The sequence below is a fragment of the Acanthaster planci genome, linkage group LG16, assembly GCF_054643075.1.
Source record: "Acanthaster planci isolate LZ-2023a linkage group LG16, COTS_SCS, whole genome shotgun sequence".
Taxonomy (NCBI): Eukaryota; Metazoa; Echinodermata; class Asteroidea; order Valvatida; family Acanthasteridae; genus Acanthaster; species Acanthaster planci.
In genome coordinates this window covers 12,279,394-12,296,178 of record NC_141792.1, presented here as the reverse complement: position 1 = coordinate 12,296,178, position 16,785 = coordinate 12,279,394, and the positions used below count along the sequence as shown (strand labels likewise).

The window sequence follows — 16,785 nt, the reverse complement described above, 5'->3', positions numbered from 1 at the left end:
CCAACATGCATTTCTCTCACCGCCTATAATAACCCTGTGATCGCTGTGTGTGTTTCCATTCGTTCAAATGGCGTAGCATTCACAATAGGCCACTGTAATTATAAGCTTGGCATTCCAACCAGCGCTTGCCCAAACTGAAGCCCGTGCGAGACTGTTTTGCACACTGTTGTATCAGCAGTGTGCCGATCCGATGAGCACTTGTACGCAGGTGCTTTGTTCCCGAAAGACCTTGCCTTGATGAAGTACCCAACAAGCTCATGTTTAACACGTAACGCGCAAGTGGCCACTCGGCCTTAATCACAAGCGGGATTCTCCATATTCAGCCTTAGGAGAGCCTCTTAGCCCTCCGAGGTCAATATTCATTTTGTGAATAAAGCGCACCATTAGTTTAGATTTCTACACTACACAGCAAACCCTTTTTTAATGCGCTATCCAAAATGCTGTAAATATAAATACAATTTAAGAAATAACAGAGTAGTTTTAAAATTTCAAACATATTTCTAACTTTCAATCTCCTCTATCTTCTCATGAAAGGAAGTGTTGTTACTTTGGTTGTTACTCAGTACAGTGTTAGTATAAAATACCAAGAGAAATGTCATATTGTGTAAAACGGTTTGAGAAATATTTCAAGGCAGATTCCCTATTGTTGCCAAGATTTGTTAGGTGTCCTTTTTTAAACAGTAACGCTGAAACCTGTTCTAGTCGTTAGCAAATTCAATTTTTGGTAGGGCTCCCTATGAAAGACCGCGTCCCATACAGTTACATAGAGCTTTAAAGGATGAAAATGACAGATTTTATTTGAGTTGGCTTCTTTTGTCATATTTGTGCATCTTCTATAATGCAGTTTTTATCTGCTGTCAATCATGTACATGTTTACTGTAAGCTCTTTGCATTTAACCTTTCTCTCTTGCAGTACATAAAAACATCATTTAAATACTCCTGTATAAACAAATAGTTATTAGTTTAAGCATAGTTTAAAAAACACATCTTTTCACACGAGTAACTGGTCTCAGTTTGGCACAACACAACAAAAACATTAAAACAACCACACAGTTCAATTTGTGTTTCAACACGGTGTATAAATATCGCAGAATTTCAACTCAAACATCAGTTTTCAACCACTTCTTACAAGTTATGCTGTCAAAAAGTGAGTCGAGTTTGTGAAAATATTCAATTCTTGTGAAAACTCCTCTTTTGAAAACAAAGTGTTTGCTTCTAAACAAGTTAAATTTCAGAAGATAAATTCTAAAAATCGTTTCCAATAAATTTGTGATTTATATTACACGTTCTATAAATAATAAAATACGTCACAAAAGACACGACGCGAAAGAATATGCAATCGGCAGTTTCTTGATCCATTTCCTGCGTTAAGCCTTTGTTTTTGTCTTTTGCGGATTTAGTTTGCCTCCACAGCCTTCTCCAATAGAGCGGCTGTAGTTATACCACCCAAGATGTCCAATTGGGAAATGGTAACTCCCAGCTGATTGGTCGCCCAGTTTACCATTTCCAAAGCAACCAGAGAGTCCACGCCATAGTTCACCATGGGCTGAGTGACGTCAATGGATTCTTCAGGCATGCAGAGAAGTTCTGCCATCTTGGATTTTACACTGGCTTCCAGGTCTGCGGCGTCAAGGCAACGAGCCTCCCCACCGGATGATTTGGAATTGTGTGCTGCCAAGTGGTGGAATTTCAGCATGTTCTTGTGGCAGAATTGCTGTGTTGCTCCCCAGTCCTGAAGGCGGATAAATGAAGTTGAAGATAACATTAAGTAAATTTAATACGTGCGTCATGGGGAACTTTGTATAGTGTGTTCAAATATTTGCCTGATAAAGAAGCAACGGGTTTAATGCATATTCAGGCAGTGTGTTCAGGTGTATTTTGTGATGCAAAATCGCAAATAATGCATAACATGCACAATATCTAAAAGGAACAATCGCATAATGTCAGATGCTTCCTATAGGAAGGTTTTTTTTTATTTCTGCTGCTTTTCTGAGAAATTAAGAGGAGTTCTAAATTTTTGCAAGTTCTTTGCAGAAAGGCAAGATAATTAAGCTGAAGAGTTCAAGGATGTAAAATCCTTTTTATTTCTTGAAATATTCGTTTAAGGTTTTAATGAAACTTAATTTTCATCGATTGAAATTGAGCATTTTTGTTTTTTTATCACACATGGTTTATTTTTTTTTGTCTCATATTGTCGCTGAACCCAAATAGCTGTAAAAAAATGAAAAGCTTATGTTATGAAGGACTCACCTGGTTTGCAAGGCAGACACACGGCAGATCCCTGTGTGGCAGAAGATGACTCAGCACTGCAAGGAACTCATCAACATAGAGCTGGTGGTTTCCCTTCATGGCTAGCACCTTAACTGTCTGTCCCTTGTCCTCCAGGTACCCAGCTCCTCTGACGGGTGCCAGCTGCACTGAGAGTGCAGGTAAGCCGTTGCTGTGTCGCTTCTCAGCCAAGGCGTCAAGGTAGGCGTTAGCGGCGCAATAGACGGGCTGTGCTTGATGTCCCCAGGTAGTGGAAATCGAAGACAGCATGAAGAAGATGTCAAGTTGGTCCTCTTGAGTCAGCTCATGGAGGATTCTGGCTCCCTTTGCCTTGGCACCCAGAATGCGGGACAACTGGTCAAATGTTATCTCTGACAAATTTTCCTCTTCAATGACACCTGCCAGGTGGAAGATACCTCTGACTTTAGGGACTCTCTTGTTATCTCGCAGCTTCTCCAACATTGACGCAACGCTCTTTTTGCTTGAAATATCAAGAGAGAACTCGTAAAGGTTAACTTTGTTGCGCTTCAGGTAGTTCACTGTCCTCCTCGCAGCTGCTGTCTGAGCCCCCCTTCGCGAGACAAGAACAATGCTCTTGGCACCATTCTGACAAAGCCATCTGGAGAGAGCTTGCCCAATGCCACCAAACCCACCAGTGATAATGTAGGTGGCACTGGACCTGAACAGGTGCAGTGAGGGCTGTAATTCTGGTGGCTGGAAATCTTCAGGTACTTCAAAGGCGATCTTGCCAATGTGAGAGCCCTTAGACATCATCCGGAATGTTTCCTTAAGTTCCTTGATGGGATGGACTGTGACTGGAATGGGCTTCAGCTTCTCGTTCTCAAACAGGCAGACAACCTTCCGCATGATTTTCTGAACTGTTGCTGGACGCTGCTTCATTAAGACATCTACTTGGCAGGAATGAAAGACCTTGTTCTCCAGGAAGAATCCCATGGGGAGGTTGGAACTCTGCAGAATGTCCCTCTTACCGATCTCACAGAACCTTCCACCTGGACCAAGCAGGGATATACCTGTTTGAAGCAGCTTGCCAGACAGAGAGTTTAAGACCACGTCCACTCCCTCATCATTGGTCCATTTCATGACGTCATCATAAAATTGAGATGACCTTGAGTCACTAACCATGTCGACACCAAGCTCCTTCTGTAGGTAGGCCCTCTTCTCCTCTGTACCAGCTGTGCAGATAATCCGGGCACCTATCATTTTAGCAATCTGGATAGCTGCTAGACCAACTCCACCACAGGCTGAATGAATCAAGACGGTCTCATCCCTCTGCAGATTGGCTCGCTCGACGAGGCAAAGATAGGCAGTCACAAACACCACACCCATACTGGAACTGTCTACGAAGCTGAGATTTTCCGGTTTCAAGACAGTCAGTCTGGCATCACAGATGGCATGAGAACCAAAACAGCTTTTCCCAAATGCTATGACTTCATCACCAACTTTCAAACCCTGTGCCCCAGGTGCAACTTCTTCTACAACTCCAGCACACTCCAGACCAAAGGATGGGTGTGCCTCACTTTCTAATCCTTCAAGAAGACCAAGTGCCATCATGACATCTTTGAAGTTGAGAGGAGCTGCCTTGACTCTAATTTTCATGTGGCCTGGTGGGACTTCAAAATCACAGACATTGTGAAAATTAAGATCATCGATGGAAGCACCTTTACCTACTTGACCTCGTAAATCCTGCTCCACACGCCATCTCGTGGACTGGATCTTGTTGCTTGTGTTCAGATCTTGATGCATTACTCGTGGAACAAGCCGTTCCTTCTTACGGATCACAAGCTCTCTTTCCCCGAGATTAGGATCATTCATCAGCTTCAGCATCTCTTGGACATTTTCTGGAAGAGAACTTTGTGGGTCAAAATCCACTGAGAAAATTGACACACCTGGAATCTGATTGCTGACAGCCCTGGTTAGGCCAACAGCCAGAGATCCATTTACACGAGAGGAGTCCATATTACCTCCCTTGGTCACCACCCAAATTTTCTTCACAGCGTCGGGGTACGACTCCACTGCCTGGAAAAGTTTCAAGAGAGCATGGAGCTCGGCGTCTTCTTCGCTGTAGATGTACATCACCTCCATTGGGCTGTCTTCGTGCTCGCTGAATGTACGATCCAGAGATTTTGCCTCAGAGAAGTTGATGATCTGGACCTCGCCATGAAAGTGAGGAAGAAATTCTGATGAGAATCTGTTGTTGCCATCGCGAATTATGAGTAGCCCCTCTTGATGGATGTATCTTCGGTGATTTTCTTCAGTCACGGAAGGCTTTCTTCCCACAAACACAGAGTGGAAGAATTCGTTTGGCGAGGATGCTGATGAGATTTCTCTGAGACCAACTTTCTCCATGGTTACCAACCAGCCTTGGTGATTCAGCCAGCATCGCTCCTTACGAAAATCATCAAAGACCCAACATACATCAAGAGCCCCAAACCACAGTTCAGTCAGGTAGTGTGTGTTGGTTCCCTCTATAATAAACATCAACCCATCTGTACTGAGTAGGTTTGTCATGAAGGCTGTACTTCTTTGAACATCAACAGCTGCGTGCAGGGTATCGAGACATATTACAACATCGAAGCTGCCAGGAACAAACGCTTGGTCTCTGATGTCTTTTTCAATGTCTAGCTGTTTGTACTGGATGAAGGGAAACTCCTGGAGGTTCCCCTGGGCTTGCTGGAAGAAGGTGGCACTCACATCAGTGAAGACATACTCCATTTTCTTTTCAGTTCCCAAATCCTTCAGTGGATCAACAATGAAGCGAGTCAAACCTCCAATCCGAGCCCCAAGCTCCAGGACACGGACTACCTTTTTGTGCTTGGCAGCTTCTCGAACAGCCCTGACTACTGCTTCAGCTCCAGCTTTGTAGTAGATTCTTGTGCTGAGTGAGTCATAGAAGTAACGGTCCAGCCCCTCAGGACAAAACATGAGGGGAACGGCAACCTGCGGGTCACGAAGAGTGTCAGGCAAGGCTTCACCGAGACTCTTGATCAAGTTCACCTCTGAGTCCAGCTCAGGAACGTGCTGGATGATCTTCTCCAAGACTGCAGGAATTTCTTGATACCCAACGACTTTGCTGCTTGCATTCTTGGCAATGGTTTTAAACCGATTGATGTACTTAGTGTAGCTCTTACCCTGTGCCCTTTCCTTAGGTGGCACTGTATCAAGGGCGTGTCGGATGTAAGAGACGCAGACGCCCTCAACATCATCAAGAACATCTTCTGCTCGATCAATGGCATCCATCTCATCCCCATATGTCTGACGAAGATTGCTCTCTTCAAAAACGTCTTTGACGATTGACGTTGGCAGAGTCTTTGCTGAGGCTGGTTGCCACTGGGTAGTGTAGATGCAAGATTCAATTGGAACATCTGAGTGATTTCCATTGAAGTTCTGTGCCTGGAACCCCTTCAATGTTGCTAAGAGTTTACCTTGTTCAGTAGCCATGGTGATATCTGCTGTGAGGATCATACTGTCGCAGTCGATGATTCTGGTGTAGGCAAGAATGGGTTCTCCAGATGGAATGGCCTCTCTGGACATCTCAAGGGAGTCGATGTGTACAGGAAGGTACATGCCGCTGTTTGAGCCCATGGCAGACAAAGCGAGTTGGAAAGTTGCGTCCAGATGAGCCACTTGGATTCTCTGTTTGTTGTCAGGAGCAGCATGCAGTACGGCAAGTGCCTCGCCATCACCAAGAAACATCTTATTCACCATCTGGAAGGCAGGCCCATAGGAAAGACCCACGTCTTGGAGCCTGGCGTAAAAGTCCTCACTTGTTACCTCAGTTGAGCACCGTTCTGTTATCTTCTCAAGAGGAAGACTTTCTTCCACATCCGTTTTCCTGGAGACATCTATCTTAGCATTGCTGTGCGGGTTGCCTTCACAGGTGACTTGCAGCCCTGCTCCATCTTTCACCAGCCCAAGCTTCACGGTGCATTTCTTGGAGTCTGTGTCTTCAGGCCAAGGCAGGACACGGGTGAAATTGATGTTTTTGAGAGCTGGTTTTTCAGTCTCCTCGAAAGCCATCTGTGCCATGTACTCCATGTAGCCAGCACCAGGGAAGACAATGCGGTTGCCTATCACGTGATCAGCAAAGAAGGGGAACATCTCCAATGTGAGGTTGCCATTTTGCCCTTTGAATGTGCGGTCATCCAAACCAAGGCGACGCTTCTGTCTCTCCTCTGTCTCCAACCAAAAAGACTGGTGTTGCCATGGATATGTAGGTACCGGCGTCCACTCAGCCGATTCATGAGTTACTGCGGCCCAGTCTAATTCAGTCCCATTTGCATACAGGGTTCCCACTGCTCTCTGGATACTTTTCAGATCGTCTTTGCTCCGCAGGCTGGAGTTGATAGTAACAGGAGGGTGCTTGGGATCCAAACCACGTGCGATCTGTTTCACAGAAGACAGCAGTGTATTTGAGGCAGCAATTTCAAGGAAGACATTGGCCCTTGTCTCCTGCAGAACAGCTTCTATGGCAGGCTGGAAGAGTACAGCACCTCGGATGTTTTTCCACCAGTAATCAGTGCCAAAACTTCCATCATAGTATTCACCTGTCACAGTGGAGTAGTAAGGAACATCTCTATGGCCGGGTTCACTCTTGACAACACCTTCCATGGCCTTAGTGAATGGCTCCTTGATTGGATCCATCTCTGGAGTATGAAAGGCACAAGTTACTCGGAGTTGCTTAGCCTTTCCAGGATTTTGTTCAACTACACTGGCAATGACATCTCGGTTGCCAGCGAGAGTAATTGCGCCAGGTGCATTGACTGCTGCTATGTAGAGATTCTGGTGTTCTTGACAGATCTTCTCTGCTTGTTCCCTTGTGGCTCGTAGGGCAGCCATTCTACCAGTGCCCTCTTGCTTGGCTTGCTCGTGGCTTCTGTGATAAATGACGGCTACAGCTTCCTCTAGGGTCAGTCCACCACTGGCGTAAGCTGCAGAGATCTCGCCGAGGCTGTGTCCTACCACAACATCAGGTCGCACTCCCCAATGTCGCCAGAGATGGAAGAGTGCCACCTGAATGAACATGATGGCAGGTTGGATGACTTCGACTTGATTGAGGGCATTTTCTACCGACGTGTACGGTGAATCGTCGAGATTAATAGAATGGCTGTTGAACAATCCACAACATTCCAGTAGAGACCACCCAGACATCTTCTTGAAGATTTTGTCACAGGTGTTAACAGTGTCCCGGAACACGCTCTCAGCTATGTATAGTTTCCGGCCCATATCCTCCCACTGCTGACCTTGGCCAGGGAAAACGAAACAGACCTTTGGTTTTTCTTGAGAAGCTGTGCCAGTAACTACAGATTCAGATCCAGCACCTTCAAGAAACCCCTCTAGGCTCTGTCTGCAAGATGTAGCAGAGTCAGCGATGACAGCCATCCGGTAAGAATGATGTTCTCTGCGTGTTGCCTGCCATGATGTCACGCTGAGGGCATCGTTGTCAGATTCAAATTCCAGCCACTTCTTTGCAAGATCCTTCAGAGCTTCTCCTGATTTTGCAGAAAGTGGCAGGATAATTGGCCTACCAACTTTGTCATCACCAAACTTCCAGCCCACTGATTCTCTCAGTGTTACCTGTCTTGCTTTTGGTCTCTTCTGGAAGATCATGTGAGCAACTGCTCCGGCGAAGCCGAAGCTGTTGAGGCCCACAGTGTAGTCGTCATCTGGCTTTGTGTCCAGCGGCTCCAGTTTTGTCTGGACTTGAAGGTTGAGTTGTTGTAGGTCAATGTTGGGGTTGGCGTTCGAAAAGTTTATGGTGGGCACCAGCATATTCTTCTCTAACATGAGAGCCACTTTGATGGCAGCCGTGATCCCAGCAGCGCACTCATTGTGGCCAAAGTTGCTCTTCACGGATCCTATTTTGATTGGAGTGTCTTTTTGGTGGCCAAAGGTTCGTCCAATAGCACCAGCTTCGATGGGATCGCCCACAGGTGTGCCCGTCCCATGTGCCTCAACGTACCTCACAAAAGACAGCGGCACTCCTGAGCGTTCATAGGCATTCTTCATCACCATCTCTTGGGCTGGTGCTGATGGCATAGTAAGACTCTTGCTGAAACCATTTGCAGCAATGGCACTACCACGGATGATAGAGTAGATGTGGTCATGGTCGGCTTGTGCCAAGTCAAGTGGCTTAAGGATGAAGACACCCCATCCTTCACTTCTTACGTAGCCCTTGGCGGTATCAGAAAATGGACAGCACTTTCCCTCAGGTGATAAGACGCCCAAAGCGCTGAAACCAACAGTAACCTCAGGGATGATTAGACTGTTGCAGCCTCCTGCAACAGCAATGGTGCACTCGCCATCCCAGATTGCATTACAGGCACTGTGCATGGCAGTCATAGATGACGCGCAGGCAGTGTCTATGACGTAAGAGGGGCCTCGGAGGTCGAAGGCGTAAGAGATGCGGTTTGCGACCGCAGAGTGAGCCACACCAGTGTGAGTGTAGGGGTTTGTGAGTGAGGTATCCATTAGCATAATGGGATAATCCATCATGCCAACACCGATGTACACACCACAGGATTCTTGGAGAGTGTTTGGGATGATTCCCGCGTCTTCAAATGCTTCGTAGGTGACCTCGAGGATGTGGCGCTGCTGGGGGTCCATGGAGCTTGCCTCTCGAGGTGAAATCTTGAAAAAAGTGTTGTCAAACTTGTCGATGTCATGGATGAAGCCACATCGTCTTGTCACCATCTTACTATGGTTGGATTGATCAGGATCATGGAATGATTCTAAAGACCATCTGTCCGGAGGAACCTCGCTGATCATGTCGTCACCCCGAACCAAGGCATCCCAGAATTCTTTAGGGGAGTTGACACCTCCAGGCATTCGGCATCCTGCAATTAAAGGCAGAAAATCATAATTTAAAAATCATATTAAGAGTTTGAATTTTTTCTTTCAGCAATTTCAACAAATCAGTCGGGCTTAAATTGCTAAAAATTAATAGAAGAACATTGAAAACATACTTGAAACTCTTCTCTTTAATGTTTTATCGAATGACCTGTCCTTGCCTTTTTATTATTTTGTGTGTTTTCTGAGACGGACACGTGGTAATTAAGTTGAATCAATATTGCAACTGATGTACATTTTATATAGAAAAATTCGTGGCAGGAATGTTTTTGGACATAACACAGACCGAGGTTTTTGATGGAATTCGTGTTTTCCTTTTGCACTGTTTTTCTTGAGCGTCAAGCTTTCAGTATGTTTTAAAGAAAAAACAGATTTTATTCATCTGATCTAAATTTTTAATAAAACACGGAAGTATAAAAACTAACAATATGACCCAATGAACCACCAGAGTTTTCACGGTCACTGAAAAACTGGCAAAAGGTTGTCCTGGAAAGTCATAGAAAAGACATGGAAAATTTGGCAGAGGAAAACAGTAATTAAAAAGTTACGGAAATCAAAATCACGCAAGGGTTATTTTTGATAGGCCTCCTTTATAAATAATAAATTCGCAAGCTATCCTCGGTAGTCTATACAGTAATGGCTACGACAGTTTGGTAATACCAAACAATTTCTCTCCGAAATGATGTTTAATGTCATGGAAATATTCTTATTTTGGACTCGGAAAGTCCTGTTGAAGTTATGGAATTTGGCTGACAGATTTCTACAGGAACCCTGTTGAGGTCTCCTTTGAGATGCCACTCATCCCCGCTGCCCTTACAGGGAGTTGGGCTAATGCCTTTCACACAATTTGTAGAAGGAAGCACAGAGATGGCAAAATTTTGTGGGAAATCACAATATCCAGTGTGTGTACGTTCAGCGCGCACGTAGCCTTGTTTCGACGGGAGATTATCGGGCCGGAAGCACGGGCGCAGCCCACGGCAAAAGAGCCACCGTGTGCTATCCTAGTGCCGCCAACCCCGTACGGTACATGTACACGTCACGTACGTGTACATGTGTATGTAGGTAGCGCAGTGCATTCACGTATGGGTGAGTACGTACGCGTAGTGAATATTACTGCGCAACACATGCATAAGGCTTAACATTATAGCGCACGGTCTATACAATCGTGAATAGAGTGCAGCCACGAAGTAGGCCAGATTCGCCCAACGCGTTGGTCAAGGTTAGCGCGGACGTGTCAAGTGCACAAGGACGTGTTGACCCGGGAATTCAATTATTATTGGATATTGGAAGTTACACAATGCCTCCTGAAGATATCAGCTCTCAAAAAGGCAGAAGATTGCATATTGAAGAAACATTGCAACAGGAAAGTCAGGAAGATTTTATGTTTGCCAATTTGGCTGGGGAAACTACAACAAAGAGAAAACGTTTCAAGTCAAGATTTTTTTAGATAGTCGTTTCCACAAGCTTAACAGAAATTTGTGAAATCAGTTGTCTCTTAAACTACTCTGATTAATGAGACGAATTTTGCAGTCTATAAGGTTTTCACTGCTAGTTTTTGAAACGACGTTGAATTTTATTAACTACACTCACCAATGCCAACAACTGCTATGGGAGTCTTTGCTGAAACCAACGGCTGTTCCATCTTTGCAGAACCCGGTGACTGTTCCATCTCCGACGGCTTGCTATGGAGTTTTTATCAGATGTCTCGCAGATGAGGAGCCTTCCTATGTGGGACTACTCTCCCAAACGTTGGATTGTTGCTCAATAAATAAGGCAGGTTGAAATAAATAGGATGAATGTTCCTGTACAGAGGGGAGAATGGATACGGGTACCTCGTGTTAATGCATGCATCGTCATTTTACTTATCAAATTGCAAAATTGAATCAAGCAAAATTAATAGGATCAAGCAAAATTAATAGGGTCCGAAACATAATGGATGGTTTTTATGAGACTTGAATTCTGCAAATCTTGACAACGTGGCATTTCAGGTGAACTACGAGGATCTAGAAGAATAATCATGCAAACTAAATATAGGTTTTCCCGGCCAATTTCGGGAAATGTGTAAATGAATTAGTAAGAGCAGCATTCGTTCTCGAGCAAAATAGAACGAACATTCAAATCCCTGTTTCAATTTAACAAATAAAAAATTCTATTTCAAGGAGAGTGCCTTCAGTAATATAAAGTCAGCGTTCAGTTTTCCTGTGTTTGCACTGGTTTAGTATATTGACATTCATGTATACGCGAAATCGAATGCACCTCTGCAATCCTGCATTCATCTTAATTTGAACTCCATCTATTTTGTAAAATGTGCAGGCGACTTCGCCTGTGTGTTATTTAAGGTGCGCCTGGTCAAGAATTAGAACTCATTTGTGTGTTAACAGAAGTCACATTGTTAGAAGTGTTTAGTTGATTGGTTAAATGTCTGAATATTCATGATTAAAATAAACCACTCATGTTGTCATCGGAAACTACCGACTGTGGGAAACCTATAAATACCGGTGCTGAGGGAACCTTCCTTCCAGTGCTGCGTTTCAATCATAGAAACCTGAATTCCATTTTTAGTTTGATAACAAACACACTATAAATGAGTAACATGATATTTTTGTGGTGTCCTGATTTGTGTAACCTTGTATATTCTAATCAAATTGAACGTATATTTTGCGATGTTAGAATATACAGCAAATGAAAATAAATACTCACTTCCAAAGGATCATGGTAAAAGACAGATTTTCAGCAAATAAGAATTTGTTGTAATTGGCAAGGAATACATCAATCCGAAATCCCAGTGACGTACTTGTAATCCCAAAGTTTGACGAGTTGAGAACATAAGAATTTCCATGCTTTTTACTCAAATTAGATGAAGTGTCAGATTGTGTTTGTTTGTTTACTCAAACAACGCAGTTATGTCAGTTTTATTGAGAATATAATATACCAGGAATAAATTCCATTTAGAAGATTTTCAGTCATGTGATTTTTGACTGTCAGCTTTCAATTTACAGTGATGCAAGCGCCGGGAAACGCGCGCTCCTTCGAAGTCTCTCACCGTTCTTGCGTGCATGAAATTGCCAATAGAAATACCTGGATTCGAAAATGCTCGCGCCTCCACGGATATGGTACGCTTCCCGAAATGCCTTTGCCCGTCATGTCCTCTATAACCCTATTGTTACTGCCGTAAAATTTGTCTGAATTCATTAACTGCGTGATATAATGTAATATGTTTCTCTGGTGTCAGGTCATAAGAGAATGTTAACTGATCAAGACTAAGACTGTGTCCGAATTACTTGGCTGTGGCTAGAAGTATACACACGATTCTGTGGTAGGGGCTGAATCAATTTCGGGTTTAAGCCACAGTCAACACTGTAAAAACTGTGGTGCTAAAATTAACCTTTTTAGTGTTATTAGATGACTACACCATATAGGGTGTTACTTTAACACCTCTGGTGTTACTTTGAACACCTGTAAGTGTTATAGTGCACTGGAGGGTATTGAAAGTAACACCAAATAACACCCAAATTTTTAACACCAGTGAAAAGTGTAGTCCTCTAACACCGGGGGTGTTAACTTTAACAGGTGTCCGATAATACGGACATAGCCTAAGTTTATTTCAGATTGAACTTGCTGTTTAAGGGCACTAACACAAACGCATTACAAATTCACAAAATGAGTGGAGCCAACTGTGTGTCAAAGAACGATATGCTCTCTAAAATAAAAATGTTAACCTCAACTGTCTCTATATTGCGCACGATACCAGCTAATCAAAACAAACCAACAGTCCAACCAACAAACTAGGGAGGATAGTTGTAATTCCTCAAGTTTCTTTGAAGGAAGTGATTAATGAGGCTGGGTGGTGATACATACTGGTGACAATCTCCTCATACGTGTAATTAAACGGGATACGTGCATCTCTAATTCGTGCAAGCACATCCGGGTGTGGAATGTGACACCCCAAGCAGACTTTTCGAATCCAGGTCACTGTCCGGTGAAAGATTTCACCACATAGGTTCATTCCGGATTTTATGTTTCAATTTGGTCAGCAGTGGAGTAAAGGAAATAAAACTAAAGATGTTTTCATGGAAAAAACTGCCGTGACCCTCACCACGTGATTCGACCTACTTTTCTTTTTTTGTGTGTGATTTACTGTTTGCACGTCCACAAGAAGTGCGAGACATGAGGAGCTTCTGTCTGTATGGCCAAGGCTGGAAATTACGCACGAGTTTATGGTAGTGGCTGCATCCGGTTCCCAGAGAGTCGTGCGTAATTTCAAGCCTCAGCCAAGTGATTCGGATGCGGTCTCTGACTTGACAGAGGCAATATCTAACCGAATTTTACGTTGGTTTGAACAATTTCTAAAAGGCTTTTGTAGCAAGGAATTTCACGAGAAAAGTAATCATTTGAACACGAGACCACATCAGTATGAAACAGAGAGAAGGCTAAGTTAAGCCTTTCAACAATCACAGTGCATAAACTTGGTGAAAATTAAAGGTCAAAGTGTCGAATAACTTTTAGATCTAAATACGGTGGCGCGGTAAAGCAAGGTAGCCTATCCGATTTTAGTTTACACGAAGGTGGGAAACATGCAATTTCATCTTCATGATTTAATATAAATGAATTGCCCAAAAGGAGCCAATTCCACCCGGTAATTGGCACGGAAGACTGGTCATCAGATATGTACGGTTTTGTACTGGTGTCGGGTTTACACGTGTGTTCAGGGTCCAGTCCACTAATTCAAGCCCCATTGAAAACAGTGTCAAATCAGCACCGTTCAGGGCCCAATAGCATGCACGCCAACATCCCTGAGATTTCTGAAACACAAATGAAATTCTTGTCTGGTCACTCATCTTTCAATTTCTTTTCAATTTTTTTGTGGGTTAACCAATTACATTTTTAATTATTCCCACAAAACAAAATCACCCCCCAAAAAGTGATTTTTCCGAAGTCTGATTGCAGCCATTTTTCAATTTTTCGGGCACTTAGGACCATTTTTCAACCGTAGTTTTTAGCCCTTCTGCCCTCATATGAAAGCTCAAAGACCCAGGGAGTTGATCCTGGCAACGATTTACACAATCTCACCATTTTGGGGGCCAAACAACATGTTTCAAGTATATAGACGACACTCCTGATATTTAAATGGACAAATGAGAATTCATTTCAAATTAGGTGATTACAATTATCTAATTAATTAAACATCATCATTTTTAAAATCCAGATTTAGAAAAATATAAAAGGGTCGAGATCTGGATCGAAGAATGTTTTCCTGGTCCTGAAGAGAATCCATTACAAAGTTCATGTGTGCATTAGGCGCCAGTCCATTCAGCCATTTATTGAAATCAACGATGCGTTTCGACTTCTTGTTTAACTGACTGATATGCTCAAAGGCAATCTACAGATAATTCTCCACTACCATCATCAGACATAAGACGATCAATTATCAAGCGTAGCAGAAAGTTTATAAATAGAATTCAAACTAGCTTGATTAAATTGTCAGATGAAGGCTGCGACAGTCCACAAAATATGCAGCCGAATCTTCTTCAAAAATCGTTGCGAAAATCTCACTACGTTTAACCATGTTTTAACGTGACATGAATCTACCATTTCAAAAACGCAGATTTAGGTAGACAGAAAACATGTACCAGAAGTTTTTAATCGATTAAAAATGCGAGAGACTTGCCAAAAAATCTGATCACTCTAAACAAGATCACGAAAAATAATTTTGTTAAAAGAATGTGAACTACATTCAACAATTGGAGTTCAAATTCCTGAAAATCAGAAAGAATGTGAATAAGCGTATCAACGTCAAATAAATTATTACTGGAAGAAGATAATTATTGGAAATCTTCATAATCGTGAACACATAATACGATGGCCTAAAACTGCTCGTGAAAAACTCATGAATTAAAGCATAGCTAAATTCAGCCAGATATTTGTGGCCAAATGAAGTCATATTAAAATCGCAGATTAGCTAACAAGCGTGGTTTTCTGACCAAACTGAACTAAATTGGGAAGAAAAGCTTCTGGCCACACGTTTTTCTAAAGAGTTTGTCAAATTCACGTTGTCGGCTGATTGTCTGTTCAATAAAGCTGATTGTCAAAATGCAACCCTCAGGCGGAACCAGTTTAAGCAAAACATGAACCTATTTGGAGAATTCAAGCTACGCGATGTAGGGTGTTATGTACTGGAACATGCCTTGAACCAAGTTTTAGAGACAGCTTATTAAAACACAGAAAACTTTACAAAGAACTCAAATCTTTTAAAACATTGAAAGTCGAAATAAGTTGGTCAGTCAAAGTACAATGCAGACACGCATTCATCATACGGTACCAAAAATAATGTACAGTGTGTCATTCGGGAAACGAAATTCAGATCCATCCTGCAGCGACTCATTTCAAACATTAAAACTAAGTTTATACTCAAGAGAAGTATACATGGCTTTGTTTTTGCCATGAAAATTAGCATTATCTCAGTCGAGAGAAGTAATAACAACATGCCAAAGAATTTGGGAAAATTGTGAGCTTCGTATCCATTATAGGTAGTGGATTAGCACGTTCTGTGTCGAGGCCTTCCCATCGATTTCTCCATGGCGCAAATAGTGTCAGTGCGTTCTTTGGAATAAACTCTGCACAGTGCAATAATTATAACGCAATAGAAACAGTTGCTATCAAATCGTGAGAATTAAAATTATGGTGGTGGTGTTTCTTTTCGCTTCTGTTACCAGTTGATTGCGAGTGGAGGGAATTTTGCTTTGAAAAGACCGTCTTGGTATTCGCGTTTGCACAGTGGATGAAAGTTGTAGTCATTAAGAGTCACGAGAAAAATTCTTTGCCGATGGTTCGGCAGATTTTTCTTTGGCAAACCTGGATTGAAGTAAGCAGTGCTTTACATCATAACAAACATTGTACAGACGGCTTGCACAGTGCGCCATCACAGAGGGCAGTTTTTGTCACATAAATTCAGCAACAATTAAAGTACACAGTGCCTACTCATGCCTGCCACACGTGAACAGTGGCCTGCCCTCCTCTATGGCGTGCCGTGCAAGCACTCCATAGGTCAATGTATAAATTTTTTTTACCTGGACTTGCAATGGTCCAAATCCAGCTGGCAGTAGATTACTTTGCTTCTGTAATAATGTCGCACAGACTTCACTCCTCTCTAATCTCTATACTCGATTGTCTTCAGCGAAATGATGCTTGTAAGAAGTATTTTGCCACCTTTAAATAGCCCCGCGAGCTGCCAAAAAAATTGCTAATGACATTATTGGCCAATCGGAGTCAGCAGCTAAAAGACTAGAAAAATGTTTTGATTGGCCAGAGTTGATGTCATACTGAACCAATAAGGACTGCTAGTCAGAGCAAGCCACAACATATTGGCACCAGTAGTTACTAGCATTGATCCGGATTTCTAGCACTCTGAACATTATTAAACCCTTATCAGGCTACGTCTCTGTTGGGGGGGGTCTGGTCCACTCAGGACGCGTCTACATATCCTGATAAAATGGACGTGAGGCAAACAGGGCTTGCCTAATCCACTTCTCTAGTTTTGCAAATGCAGTAATTGGGGTATAAGTTCCCCACGAAAAAACAATTTCAAATATCACGAGAGAAAGAATATTTGAATTTCTCTACCTCCCCAAAGTGTGTAAAAAGCCCCAAACC

At 42.9% G+C, this 16,785-nt stretch overlaps 1 protein-coding gene across 1 annotated transcript; it reads right to left on the bottom strand.

Moving 5' to 3' along the window:
• Positions 1-393: 393 nt before the first annotated feature.
• Positions 394-16,346, bottom strand: LOC110978949 (putative polyketide synthase 1). Its single transcript, XM_022234311.2, has 4 exons — positions 16,203-16,346; positions 10,726-10,937; positions 2,251-9,122; positions 394-1,732 (listed from the first exon to the last, which is right to left on the bottom strand). The coding sequence occupies exons 2-4, from the start codon at positions 10,802-10,804 to the stop codon at positions 1,397-1,399; spliced, it is 7,287 nt and encodes a 2,428-aa protein (XP_022090003.2). The 5' UTR covers positions 10,805-10,937; positions 16,203-16,346; the 3' UTR covers positions 394-1,396.
• Positions 16,347-16,785: the final 439 nt, after the last annotated feature.

Bases quoted from the DNA above. Each gene is read 5' to 3' on its own strand.
- LOC110978949 (XM_022234311.2), bottom strand. From the start codon at position 10,804: ATGGAACAGTCACCGGGTTCTGCAAAGATGGAACAGCCGTTGGTTTCA. The intron at 9,123-10,725 runs GTGAGTGTAGTT...CTTTAATTGCAG, and splicing joins CATAGCAGTTGTTGGCATTG to GATGCCGAATGCCTGGAGGT. The intron at 1,733-2,250 runs GTGAGTCCTTCA...ATCCGCCTTCAG, and splicing joins GTGTCTGCCTTGCAAACCAG to GACTGGGGAGCAACACAGCA.